Here is a 13,647-nt window from a genome sequence, read left to right as displayed (position 1 = left end):
AGAACAAGTCTTTGTGATAACGCACACTATCAATAAATCTCTTATTTTGAAGGGGCCTTGGAAGAACTGGCTTTAATGCTTTGATACAGTTGCTGAGTGGTGTTTTAATGCTGCTTGCACTGCAGGGACAAGACACCCAATAGGATGTGACTTGAATGCTAATGTTGCTCCTGGTATGAGTCATGCCAGACAGATTGAATCTACTGAAACAGACTGAATGTGTATAGTATGTACAGAGAGGAATGATCTGTGGGGCAGACATAAACACATTACTACACTTATGTGCCCCCCCCCCCCCCCCCCACACACACACACACAAACACGCACACACACAGGTCCTGTGCTAACACTGCTGGTTTCATTTTATACAGAGAAAAATAAAATGCTTACTCAATCTCAGAGGACAGCTAGCAACTGAATTGTCTATTGGTTTACTAATTCCAAACTCTACAAGTAGAGTCACAAGTTTGTGACTTTTTTGGATGGACTCCTACTACGCTGCAGTGTAAGATTCAATCAATAGATGCCAGTATTTCTCCATCCGTATGGTTACAAGCATCGTCACACATTGTCAATACATTGTGTATTAAGAAGAAAAGGTAAGCTATTCAACTCAACGACCACTCACGAAGCCCACTAAAAGACAAACTGGAGCAAAACCAACCCCAACCCAAACTGAAAGTTGGAAACTAATTGTATCCAATAAAAATGCGTGATCTAATCACATGACAAAAACACTACTTCCTGAACCTACCGACAAGCTGCAATTGAATGAAGTTCCAACTTTAGCTGTCAAGTTGAGTACATTCGTTTTACGGGTTATTACTGGTAAATTTGAAAGCAAAATGCGTCTTTTGGAGTTGGTTAGTCGGTAATCATAATCTATACAAGGACATGTGCCATTGCGCTCTAATTATATTGGTACCAGCATATGTAGTCTTCAAAATATTGCGTGAGGGTACATTTTAAATAAACAATCCCTTTGAGTCAAATCCTAATTTTCTTTCTAGACCATTTTTTAGCTGTGACGAAAACGTGTAAACCAGGAAAGCTCAGTGGAGAATGTTTTCCCCATTAGACTTTGTACCCTGACTCTTTATTTGCTTTTCATAATAACAATAGTCCTGCAGACTGACTACAACATGTAGGCTTATCCTTTATAGACAGTGCTACCGGAACCGAGTATAATTACGTTTTTGCTGCATGTCTTCCCAGGGTTCCCCTGGAAATGAAGAATACATGGATCCCCTGCTGCCTGAGTCTATTGTTCTTCAAGGAAGACAGTGCTTCACCTTTGGAAAAAAAGCCCAATTTTGTTTTGATGATGGTTGATGATATGGGTATAGGAGACTTAGGGTGCTATGGCAACACTACCCTGAGGTAAGGCTTGTTAGTGCATAACTAGTCTGAATGTTGGCAAATGCAGGCTTGTTGCATAGGTCAGATTTAGTACTCATACAACCAGACAGATTCATATTTCACTGTACTGTTGCTGTGTTTACTGAAGTGTAATAGCCCCCCTACTGATGATTGGCTGTGATGAAACAACCGTGGTGGTAATTACTGTTATCTGCAGGACCCCCAACATTGACAAGCTGGCTCAGGAGGGTGTGAAGTTGACACAGCACATTGCCGCAGCACCTTTGTGTACACCCAGCAGGGCGGCCTTCCTCACAGGGCGATACCCAATAAGATCAGGTGAGACCACGAGGGGAATCAAGGTCACCAACCCTTTTAAATAATGCATTATAAACACTTTCATTGTGACCTGCACTGTATGTAATCCATCTATCAAAGGCTACACAGAAAGTTGTAATTAATCATGAAAAATCGTTGACTAGTTATTTAGCATCATGACCACACAGTCGTCGTGCAGTAGATGATGATGAGTAATTATGAGAGCGTATGTCATGTATTATAATGCAGTCATTTCAGTTACTGAAGCATAAACAGGCACACAGGATGTGGGAACAGATTTACCAACTTATTAACCACCCTGTGGTGTGATACATGTTTTGTCAACTGACATCCTTTCCAGTGATTCATGTACACATATATAGGCTGCAAGGACTTGCCTTTAGCAAAACTTGTCATTTCTAATCAAATGTCTTGCTTTCATTTTGAACAGGCATGGTAGGTCAAGGTAGGCTAGGGGTTTACGTGATCGCCGCAGCATCTGGGGGCCTTCCTAATCAAGAGGTCACATTTGCCAAGATTGCCAAACAGCAAGGTTATAAGACTGCACTGATAGGTGAGACAAAATCTTCCTCTTTCACTGTCCTAACCCTCCAGCTGACCTTAGTAGCTGAGTCACTGCTGGTCATTTATTGGTAATATTGCTACCCGAACACCTGTCTCTGCACTGTAGGAAAATGGCACCTGGGGCTTAACTGTGAGTGGAGCAATGATCACTGTCACCACCCCAGCGTTCACGGATTTGACCACTTCTACGGCATCACCATGACCAACCTGCGTGACTGCCAGACGGGTCACGGCACAGTGTTCGTAAACGTCCTCGCACACATCCCCTACAGGGCCCTGGGGGTGGGGGGGGCCACCGTGGCCTTGCTGCACGTCAGGGGCGTGGTCCCCATCACGAGGAGGCTGGGCCTGTGCCTGGCAGCTCTTGTGGGCGTGGCTGCGGCGTCCTTTACTCTGTTTGTCCTCACGTTTCCCAACTTGAACTGTTTCCTCATGAGGAACCAAGACATTGTTGAACAGCCTTATGTCTCTGAGAACCTGACCCAAAGAATGACACGCGAGGCTGTTGAGTTTCTTGAAAGGTGTTTATTTTTTCTCTTAAATCTTATCTTGTTTCAGATCTATCTTTATTGGTTTGGTGATAAGATTGAGGCCAAACCACTTTCCCTGTGTGTGTGTGTTCATGACCTTTCACATTACTTTATGAGGTTGTTGCATAGTTGTATATGGTGTATATGTGACACGTGACCTAAAATGTCAAGTACAAGTTTCCTATACCACATTTTTCCTGCAATATGATTTACAATAGCTGTTATTGTAACCATAAACATAACCAGTTCATGATTACAGTATAAGAATATGAAAATGCATGGAAGTTAATTACGCATGCCAACAAATGTAATGCACAAATGTGTTAACATAAGATGTACTATACCATTTGCTTGTACATGTACCAAAAATATAATGCAGTGCACTGACAGAAGTGTTGATTCCTTTTTTCTAGAAACTCAGAGAGACCCTTCCTGCTCTTCCTTTCCTTCATTCAAGTGCACACTGCTCTGTTTGCCTCGCCTGCCTTTCAAGGTACCAGCCAGCACGGTCTCTATGGTGACGCTGTCCATGAGGTTGACTGGAGTGTAGGTAGGTACAGCCTGCCGTCCTCTCTGAGTCCATTTTCACACTTGTAGATTGAGTCACAGATTCTTTGAGTTATAACATGACACTGTTCAGTCCCAGACTATCACCATTAGGTCCCTCCAACATAGTGTTTTGGACAAAATCGTTTGATCCCACAGAACAAGTGTCTTGTTTGACTTAGGTATGGTTAAATTGTCTCCAGACAAGAGGATACTCAAGTCAACAGAAAAGAGAATAATAGTCTGTTTTTGTATTTCACATGATACAGGAGTTGTTTCCAAACTGCCATATAGCTTTATAACCACATTTTAAATATACACATGCCTTTTCTTAAAATGTAAAGGACTATAACAGCAGGGTAAGGGTGAGGATTGGAAATATTGTGAATTTTCTAAATGGTCGTAAAATTACCCAAATTACTACTGTGACAACACATTTGTCACATATAGAACAAAGGGTTTGCTTTTTTGGATGTGCTCTTGTTTCCTGCCAAGAAATGAAGATTTATGCTGTGTGAAGGTAAACCTTAGGGAGTCTTTATCATTCCCTGAGTACCAATGAGGACTTTAAATACATATTTGCTTGACTGTCCATAATGTTGCCCCTCAATGCATTTATAATGATTTGTGAGTATTATTATTCTAAATGCCACTTGCACACTATCCAGCCTATAAAGGATTTGTGAATCACTGTGGCTGCCATGCATGGACTTGTTTGTTTCTGAGAAGCCTATTGTATACAGGGGCTGTTTTGTGGTATCATTCAGATTGCTATCATAGAAACAATGTACATGTTTAATGTGCATAATGGTGCTCAGTTGGACCTCATAAGTAAATCCTGTAGAGCTTATCTGTTTGTCTGTTCCCAGGTCAGATCATGCAGACCCTGAACAGGTTGAGTCTGAGTGAAAACACACTGCTCTACCTGACCTCAGACCAGGGGGCCCACCTGGAAGAGATCTCTGTCAGGGGGGAAGTTCACCGGGGCTGGAATGGCATCTACAAAGGTACTGAATATGAAACGATAAATAACCAATTAAAAGGTGGTGCATATTTTCCATTGCATGCATTGCGAACAAATCTAACTACATTGGTAATGTATTTAGATGTAATGAGCGTGCAGTTTTCTATGCTCCGTTCAAGCAGCCTGGTTGTCTCAAGTGACAGCCTCCTCAGACATGCAGAATGTGCTGCGAATTTGATAGGAGACAATGTCTGTCTGTCTGTCTGTCTTTCTCTCTGACTGCTTGCCTGTCTGTCTGTCTGTGTCTGTCTGTCTATCTGTCGGGTCTGCTTGCTAAACCATCTGTCTGTTTTGTGTAAGCAGCAGGGAAATCCACCAATTGGGAGGGAGGTATTAGAGTCCCAGGTGTGCTGCGTTGGAGCGGTACGTTACCCGCCGGGAAGCTGATCGACGAGCCGACCAGCAACATGGATATTTTTCCCACTGTGGTGAAGCTAGCTGGAGCGAGCACACCAGGGGATAGGTGAGCCCACAGCACGTAGCGCCATTGCAGCCGCACGTCAGTCAAAAAATAACAGTCGATTAGAATCTAGGTCACTGTGGAAAAATACACTTGCTCTGTGGTTTACGGTATCACGCCTTAGACAGTAATATTCACAATAGCTGTAACCTAAATCTGTGCTGGTGAAGTTCTGAATATACTTATCGTTTTCGTTTTTTAAGAGGTAACAGGATAATCTAGCTTCTTTGATCAAAGATTTCGTGTATTTGGACTCAGCAAATAATTTCTAGTGCTTTCCAAGTCTTCTTTTTCTCCAAGATTATTTTTCTTTTAGTTATGTGTCTTCTTTTTTCTCAGAATAATAGATGGTCACGACCTCCTTCCCTTGCTGCAGGGGAGAGTCAAAAGGTCAAGCCATGAGTTTCTCTTCCATTACTGTAATGCCTACCTGAATGCTGTGAGGTGGTGCCCTCCTGACAGTAAGACTTGTCCCGTGTCTAAATACAGCAATTTGACAAAGTCTACCCTTTGTTTGAAAAAGAATAAACGACTCATACTTAACCTAGTGATGTCTATAGGAGACTGAAATTCTGTTCTTTTTGTTCAGGCCATTCAGTCTGGAAGGCTTTCTTCTTCACTCCTAATTTCTACCCTGTAAACGGGACCGGCTGCTTCCACACACACGCCTGCTTCTGCACTCCAGAGTACGTGACGTACCACGACCCCCCCTTGCTCTTTGACCTGTCCAGGGACCCTTCAGAGACCACGCCCCTGACGGCAGACTCTGAGCCCGCCTTCCATGCCGTGCTGGAGGAGATCCGGGTGGCGGTGGAGCGCCACACGGGCTCCGTGGTGCCCGTCCTCTCCCAGATGAGCCCAGGGAAGCTGGTGTGGAAACCCTGGCTCCAGCCCTGCTGCTCCTCCCTGGCCCAGCTCTGCAGGTGTGAGAGGGACAGTCAGCGCAGCATCTAGACCCCTCCACAGGAGCAGCCCACCAGTTAACACTTCTACTGGTCGGTGCGTTGGGGGGGGGGCGGAAAAGGCATTTCATGTCGCTCTTCTCCTATTTGACCTTGTGGAAGAACTATTTTGCCAGGCTTTCACTGGTGCAGTAAAGTGTGTTGCAGCCAAATTGACCCTTTATTGGTTCTTTTCAGCCTGCCAGTAAACCGTCATATCAAATATGTGTTTATATTTGTAAAATTGTAACAAATAATAATTTTAAAACACATGGTATGTTTGAACCTTATGCTGTGACTGGGGGTAATATCTACCCTTGATCAAAACGATTCTAATGACAATGTTGCAGCCTGTATGTTAAAGTTTAAATTCAAATATGGACAGCATTGCAACCACTATCCACCAACATTTTGATTCATGTAGCACTCTATATGCTATTCACAATTTCCTGGCTCCTGCTATTGATTCATCCTATCATAACCACTATTACTAACCATATTACAGTAGTAATGAGGTATGATTGATATCCGCAGATCATGTACAAATCAAATTTGCAACAGCAAGGTGCGCCACAGCCGGGCTGTAATCGTGGTGGCTGATCAGTATTGGACTTGCAGCTGGGTTGGCGCTGATAGAAGCCAGCTGTTTATCTCGTCTCTGACCCGGCTTTGGCTGCTGGTCCATCACAAACAGCCGGACACCAGAGGAACTCAGCCCGCAGCATTACCAGCCTACATGTGTGCCCCTGAGATATCCAGCCGGCAAACACAGAGCCGTGTCGGTCAGTTTGAGGTTTTGCAACTCTTACTTCTGGAGAGCCGTGCAGTATACCTCTAAGGCCTGTTCATAGGACGATCTGTCTTCAGTCTGCTACAAAAAGAACTGCTGCTTTGGGTACATTTTCATACTGAAGTTACCAAAATGTGAAAGCACCCCCTCACAGATGTACACTTGTGCCCTCTACAGAGGGTGAGTGAGTGCTGCTATATATATTTGTACAATGGTTAATTCACCCCCCAAAACAGAGAAATCCATCGATGTACACTTTATCAATCAATGTATCAGTGTTTATTTGTAAAACAAAAACAAAACCTGTGTTTAATTGTGTGCAGATGTATTTCTATAGTGTTAAAGTCAGCTGGAGGATAATTACCAGAACAAATTATAAGAGAAGTTAGGATGTTTTCAAATAGACGCTCTGATGTTTAGAGTTATTTAGACTGAATGTTCTTCGGAGGGGAGCCGAAACAATGAAAAACCTTGAGACAAGAAATCTCTGCCCCCAGGGGTAAAGTAAACAATAGGAGTGGGCTAAAATGAGCCTCATTATAAGAAACTGTGGATAAGCTTCATATCAGGAGGCTACAACCTGAGTAATACCAATTGGAAGATTATGGTACTGTAAAGGTTCATGGGGTCTAATTTATAAAACTGTGCGTAGGATTCTTACATAAAAGTGTATGTACGCCCAAAAGCCTAAAATGGCGTACGCACATTTTCAGCCCCGTTTTGTGCGTACGCAAGCCTTAAAAATGAGACCCCTGTTTATTTTTTAAATAGTGGGTTAGAAAAATGCAGACTGTTACTTCCATTTGTGTCTGCATGAAACATTTCTCTATGCATGCAGAAAAGGGGGATGACCTTTGGACTGGTTTGGTTTCTGTCTACCTGAGTTCCTGTAGTAATGTATGTCAGAGGGCAGACATCCTCACACAGGAAATATACTTTTATGTATAATACCAGTGTTTCACTGGTATCGGTCCTCACACTGAATCAGAAGTGAGATCTACATCTTAAGTATGCCGTCTCTCATGTCATCAGTTAGGTGTGTAGTTGCGCTTCTCTCCACTATTGGTGAGTTTGTTCACCAATACTATTACTATTAATATACTATTAAAGATACAGATGCCATGGAATTAAGCCATGGATGCTTAAGTATGTCTTTGATGCTGTGGAGGGCTTTCAGGGTGTTGAAACAGGACCTTTGTGTCTTGGTTGTTTTCAGGCTCAATTGGATCCCAGATTTCCGTAAAGCAGTATCCTCAGAAGATCCGGACTGTCCCTGGGGGAAATGTAGCTCTTGTGTGCGAGTTTAACTACCAGAAAAATGATCCAAATACAGTGCACGTCTCATGGCACCGGAGGAAGTCAAATGGTTCCTCGGGTACAGAGAAACTCGTGCAGAGTTCAAACATCCATTTCTATGGTAACACTTCAAAGGGGTACTCCATCCTTGTCCTGGAGGACCTCCAGTTCCATGACGGCGTTATGTACTTGTGTGAAGTGCTAGTGATTTTCCCACCGCCAGAACGAGCCCGGGGAAATGGAACTCTGTTGGAAATTGATGGTAAGAGAGGTTTACAGAAGACAGATATCCATCATGTCTGCTTACTTCATATGAAGTATTAGGAACCATTAATGGAAAGGCTCTCCAACCATGTGTGAGAATTTCGTATTTTCAAATTGTCTTTTCGTGTTGTTTTGTGTGTGTGAGTGTCAAGTCACCAGAACTACACAGAACAACCGGTGGCTACACAACACTCAATCAACTGGTGGAACATCTGTGTTGCTGCTTTATTGGGTAGCTTTAGTATAGCTCTAATGGCTTCTATAACTATTCTTGTAAGTACAGCATCTTACCAACACTTATAGTATCTCATAATATGCCCCACAGCTCTAAAATGTCATGGTAAACATTGTACAATTCAAGTCACGGTAAGAGGGTACAGCAAACTATTTGTTACTCAATGTAATTAGTGTCTCCACACACAGGTTGGAAAATGCAAAACCAGCAAAAAGAGGTTTAGTGTTACCTCAGGTTATGCTGCCCCTCAGGAATATGAAGATATGAACACGTTGAGAGGGCAAATGGTCTCACTGTCCCACCTTTGAACACGGCACATGATGAATATGAGGAAATGTGAACAAACTGTACAAAAAACTGGTACATGCTAAAACAATGTATTTAATTTACATTCCTTTCAGTTCAAAACTGTAAAATCCACTCAATGTAGGTAAAATAATAAAAATTATAACAAACATAAAACATTTCAGTGTTTGTGACCCTGATTTTTGTGTCCATTTCATTCATGATGTTGATACATGATTGACGAAATGTACTCAAACAAAATCCTGGTGCATCCAGTCTTCTTTCTTTAAAAACCTCACAGTGTCATCATATCCTTCCTGACAGAGGTCTTTCATGCGACCTGCCGAAGGCGGAAACAATGCCTGGTTCAACCGTAACATGTTCTCCTTGGAAAACTAGGAGAGGGCGCACCAACACAAGAAAAAAAGGGGGAAAAAATAAGACTATTCCTGCAAGTGTACAATACCCAACATAAAAGAACCAAGCATGATTTGTGTTACCCACCATTATGTCCATGTTGGCAAGTTTGAGGCGAAGGTTCGTGCGTCCTCTGTGGCGAGGACAAACATCTTGAGGTCCAGCAAAGGGGCACACTGTTATGGTACGACCCTCAGGCAAAATAGGAAGGCTATCTGTGAACCCTCCATCTATCCATTTCTGTTAATAAAAAAAAAAAAAAAGTTTCTAAGTAGTTCACAGACAGCCACAGTGTAACTACATGCAGCCTGGGGGTTTTGGGCTATGTTAAGTTGATCTTGGGGCTTTTGTAAAGTATTTTGATTTTTTAAAAAGCTACCTGTCCTTGGAATTCCACTGGGCTAAATCCTGCATACACTGGAACAAAACTGCTTGCTAGGAGTGCCTTTAACAGTAGAGAGAATGACATAAGCAATATGACATTATCAAATCCTTTCAGCCATACTATAACTTGTTTATGGAGCCACTGCTAACATCCTGTTTTCTCTAGTTGGACCAACTAAATCGCAAATATCGGCCAAACTGACAGTACTGTAGGTACAAGTCAAACAATGCTACCGTCCTCATAAAACTTTACAACAATTTGTGATCTGAAAAGCTTGAGTTTATGATAAGCTAGGTTAAATGTCCCTTGATGTGTGGGCAGCAGTATACCTTTATGAGCTCCTCCCTTGAGGAAAAGCTGGATATGATGCTGTTCTTGCCACTTCTGGAGTGTGTTATGGAGACATGAAGGCGATTACCTGCCAGGCTGTGGGCATCACTGGGTAAAATGTCCTCTATGCCTTCCCTGGAGAGGCACAGCGGCAGATACTCATGTGTAAAGTTGTATAAATAATGAGCATTGAGTACTTTTAGGTAATATCCTAATTATTATAGTGTTGTAAGTAGCTATGCATATGTACAGTAACATGCTAATCCTAAAATGGATCATTTAAACATATGTTTCCTATTTGATCTAGGAATACATGAAAAGGGCATTGTAAACAATTTTGAGTGTCATGATAAAAGTGTATTCCTGTACCTAAGGGTGAGCATGAAGTCATATCCTGGTGTCATGGCTCCAAGCTTCTTGGTCCTGACATCACTGGCAAATCGATATGTAAAAGCTTTGCAATTCTGGTAGGTGACAAAGTCAAAGACATCATTACTATACTGACCTCAATCCAATCATGATTGAACCGAGCCTTGACAGACTTTGCTCGTGTCTTTATTTTAATCCACTAAACGGACTGTGTGAGATACGGGATGTTTAAAGAGGGATAGCCTCATGGATCACTATATGTGTGTGTGTGTGTGTGTGTGTGAGAGAGAGAGAGAGAGAGAGAGAGAGAGAGAGAGAGAGAGAGAGAGAGAGAGAGAGAGAGAGAGACTGGACATCTGACTGAGCCACCTGTAGGTGACCATTGTGACCATTGTGACCCACCTTACCTCCAGTTTGTCTGGAGCAGTGACAAGCACTGCAGCCACGAGGGCTCCAGCAGATGCCCCTGCACATGCCCTAAGAGAGCCCAGCAGCTTGTCTCCATGGCGCAGTATGGCTCCAACAGCGCCTAACTGGTAGATTCCCAGGAATCCACATGCCGCAAATGACAAATTCAGCACTGCCATATTGCACTCTGCATAAAATTGAAAAAAAAGATATTTGAATAGGGGAAAAAGGCACTAAAACAATGGGGAATTAGAAATCCAACGGGTTAATTGTTTAACATATTTTAATAATAGACAACGTGGCTGCCTTCCTGAGCTCAAATAACTAGGCTGCGTAACTCGACGATATTAGATCTTACAATTAAATAATCTGGATAGGTTGCCCATAGGTTTGTCTGGCACAACACAATTGTGATGATTTCGTGGTGAAGCTTCCATACCTATGACTGCATTTTTGCTTCAGAAGTCTGACCAGCAATTCAGCATGTTGACAGCTCGACTGAACTTCCGTTTTTTTCGAAATGGTTTCAAAATGGTTTCAAAATAAAAGTCTTATACTCAGACGTTTTACAACATAACCTGGTGAACACAATCTATTTTCGGTAAGCTTAAATTACCAAATAAAAATATTAATACGCAATTACGCTACCCTATTAGCTGTCCAACATGAGTAAACTAACTAGCTGCCAGCTAACATTAATTCCAACCCCATTAGCTTAGTTTTTCAGCTGTATTTTTCATAACTCTGCATACGGCCATGGTGTCAGACAGTGTTAAAAAAAAGATACCGGGCACATTAATGATGTGGAAGTAAACCAGTGTCTGTGATTTCTGCAAATAATAATTCTAATATTAGGTCCGACAAATAGCCTGCTGCCTGGTGAGACCACGATGACAGGAAACAGTCGCTGTTATTCCCAATTACCGGTAACTGCATTTATTTTTGTTACATGTTCACAGATTTTTCTTCTTATGAATGCTTGAGATACCTGTTTCGCCACCTAATATGTGTGCTGCACTATTTCAAACCAGTTAGCCTAATCATTCTTATAGCGACCCCTCACCCACAGCACACCACCACCCAGATCCCTCCCAAGAGTCAAGATAACCTTATCAAATATCAAGTGAGTCAAATAATGAACTGGTACACAAACTTGAAGTATCAGATTTGGCTCGGTTTCTTTCCTTAAACACTGCCCCTTGAGTGCAATTCTTCCTCTGCAACAACTTCAGTCAGCATTTATTTCCCAAGAACCCAGAACAATGGGAATTCTCAAGTCTGGCACAACATGCCCGACGTCAGCAGAAGTGTCCTGCTTCTTCAGTATTGCTTATGGTTATGTATAATGTGCATTAGGCAGGTTAAGCTCCCTGGAGAAGGCACAGCACCTCACCTACAGTATTGGGTGATATGAACTGTTGTAAATAATGTAGTAGGGATCATTTTTCTGGGGTGATGTAAAGATTTTTATTAATATGCGTAGCAGTAAACACCTTTTTTGTTGTCATCCTTGAAAAACAGGAGAGAATAATATCTGACTTGTTCAAGAACCTGCCTCCATACTGTGTACAGTATCTTTACACTATTTCAATGTACATTTACGAAATTCATAGGTAAAATAATCTTTTTGGCAGAACTAAGTTGAGTTTCAACTTTCAGGTACTGTTCATTCTCTGTAGATTTGTAGGACAGCTAAGTAAGGAATGGTAAGTAAGTGTTACAACAAAGAGGAACAACAAAAGAATCATTTGTGGATCATTTGAATGTGTTCTTATTGGAAATATTAATGTACAAAATAATATACAAGAATAATGATGACTCAAGGAAGCAACTCAGAATTACTTGATTAGTCCAGTACAAAGTTTTGAGGAATTAGCAAAATTAGCAAATGTTCTTCCTTTTGTTTCTCATCAAAAATAATTTGGATTGTGGCCATTGATGGTGAAGGATGAGAGAAGTCCAATTTTAGATACCAAGCCTATTATCAGGATTTAATTATGATTCAGACAAGAGACACTGTACTCAAAAAATAGATTTTGGGGAGTGGCACCCTCTTTGCCCTGTGTTGAGCCTGAAAATGAGAGGTAATTACTGCTCTCGGGGTTGACAGATAAACTCTGAAGCTTTTTATGGAAGGATTTTGAGGTGGGAGGAAGATTCACCCTCCTCAGGAGTGTGACTGCCATGGCAAAGACAAATCAAGGTCATGCTGATAAAATAAATCTCTTAAAAGATCAAATGGTTCCTGTTGATTGAAAGGGAATGTGATTCATGGGCAGGACACGGTACGAGAAATCAAAGGCTAATATGGAAAGCAGTGTGGAGGAGAGGATGGAAGGACAACAGGTAGATGATCGTGACCGAGGCAGGTGAAAAGGTGTCACATCTATGACAGGCCATTATATGCACCGTGTCTGAAGGTGTGAATATTCCAGGGATCTTTCTATCGATATGGATATGACAGTAGGTGCAGTGTAGGCTATAGATTTCTGATTGAGTGTGCATTATCATATAGTAAAGTCAAAGAAATACTTTAAATATAATAGATTGTAGAACCGAATCATACATTACCAGCTTGTTGTACATACGTACTTCTACTACTCGCAAGATCTGAAACTAAGTGTCAGACATATATTGCATTGTCGTGTTGCAAAACAGGAAAACAGTGAAGGTAGCCTTACAGCACAGGTAAAAGAAACCCATCACAACAGGAAAGCTTTAGTGACCACAGCAATATGCAGTGGCCCTCACAAGTCTTCAGCAATTTCTATAATCTTACTGTGTCCTCAAGATAAAATAAGGACAAACTATTTAAGGAATGAAAAATTGGATATCCCTCTGAAGGCAGGCCAAAAACCCAGTAACTGTGATGCTCTGAACGGATGCTTGGGCCAGGAAAAGTGCTCCATATCACATTTAGGCCTAGACCAAGTCGAAACTCAATCACTCTCCGAAATGGGAGAAGTTTCCAAGAAAGGAAAGGGGTAGAAGTTTGTCTCTCTGTGATTGGGTAACTTCAAATCCAACTAACAAGACTTACAGTGTCAGTCTTTGAGCTGATACAGAAGCAATGTCCTCCCCCACTTTGATTCAAACCTAAGGGGA

The 13,647-nt window shown here is 41.9% G+C and overlaps 2 protein-coding genes across 7 annotated transcripts; one reads left to right on the top strand and one right to left on the bottom strand.

The window, feature by feature from the left end:
- The first annotated feature begins 737 nt into the window (after positions 1–737).
- sts (steroid sulfatase (microsomal), isozyme S) lies at positions 738–7,699 on the top strand. Of its 3 annotated transcripts, XM_084668174.1 has the most exons (11): positions 738–796; positions 1,216–1,380; positions 1,577–1,698; positions 2,129–2,251; positions 2,369–2,783; positions 3,206–3,342; positions 4,208–4,345; positions 4,666–4,825; positions 5,162–5,283; positions 5,412–5,821; positions 6,298–7,699. In XM_084668174.1, the coding sequence occupies exons 2-10, from the start codon at positions 1,229–1,231 to the stop codon at positions 5,774–5,776; spliced, it is 1,734 nt and encodes a 577-aa protein (XP_084524300.1). In that variant the 5' UTR covers positions 738–796; positions 1,216–1,228; the 3' UTR covers positions 5,777–5,821; positions 6,298–7,699. The 3 variants fall into 3 exon arrangements, with proteins under 3 accessions (XP_084524300.1, XP_084524298.1, XP_084524299.1); XM_084668172.1 differs by having other exon boundaries at positions 5,412–7,699; XM_084668173.1 differs by having other exon boundaries at positions 762–828; positions 5,412–7,699.
- A 1,010-nt stretch (positions 7,700–8,709) lies between these two features.
- Positions 8,710–11,070, bottom strand: pnpla4 (patatin-like phospholipase domain containing 4). 4 transcript variants are annotated; one of them, XM_084668175.1, is made up of 7 exons: positions 10,982–11,070; positions 10,542–10,729; positions 10,135–10,229; positions 9,765–9,900; positions 9,430–9,495; positions 9,138–9,290; positions 8,710–9,028 (listed from the first exon to the last, which is right to left on the bottom strand). In XM_084668175.1, the coding sequence occupies exons 2-7, from the start codon at positions 10,719–10,721 to the stop codon at positions 8,885–8,887; spliced, it is 774 nt and encodes a 257-aa protein (XP_084524301.1). In that variant the 5' UTR covers positions 10,722–10,729; positions 10,982–11,070; the 3' UTR covers positions 8,710–8,884. The 4 variants fall into 4 exon arrangements, with proteins under 4 accessions (XP_084524301.1, XP_084524302.1, XP_084524303.1 ...); XM_084668176.1 differs by lacking the exon at positions 10,982–11,070 and adding an exon at positions 10,901–10,979; XM_084668177.1 differs by lacking the exon at positions 9,430–9,495.
- Positions 11,071–13,647: the final 2,577 nt, after the last annotated feature.

The sequence above is a fragment of the Hypomesus nipponensis genome, chromosome 12, assembly GCF_054491055.1.
Source record: "Hypomesus nipponensis isolate SF chromosome 12, ASM5449105v1, whole genome shotgun sequence".
NCBI lineage: Eukaryota > Metazoa > Chordata > Actinopteri > Osmeriformes > Osmeridae > Hypomesus > Hypomesus nipponensis.
The sequence above is the reverse complement of the archived record's forward strand: the minus strand, read 5'-3'. Positions and strand labels throughout refer to the sequence as shown.

Excerpts from the sequence above, each read along its gene's own strand:
- sts (XM_084668174.1), top strand. The coding sequence starts at position 1,229 with ATGAAGAATACATGGATCCCCTGCTGCCTGAGTCTATTGTTCTTCAAG. Across the intron at positions 3,343-4,207 it reads TGAGGTTGACTGGAGTGTAG|GTCAGATCATGCAGACCCTG; the intron begins GTAGGTACAGCC and ends GTCTGTTCCCAG. Across the intron at positions 4,346-4,665 it reads CTGGAATGGCATCTACAAAG|CAGGGAAATCCACCAATTGG; the intron begins GTACTGAATATG and ends TTGTGTAAGCAG.
- pnpla4 (XM_084668175.1), bottom strand. The coding sequence starts at position 10,721 with ATGGCAGTGCTGAATTTGTCATTTGCGGCATGTGGATTCCTGGGAATC. Across the intron at positions 10,230-10,541 it reads CTGCTCCAGACAAACTGGAG|AATTGCAAAGCTTTTACATA; the intron begins GTAAGGTGGGTC and ends GTCACCTACCAG. Across the intron at positions 9,496-9,764 it reads CAAGGGAGGAGCTCATAAAG|GCACTCCTAGCAAGCAGTTT; the intron begins GTATACTGCTGC and ends CTACTGTTAAAG.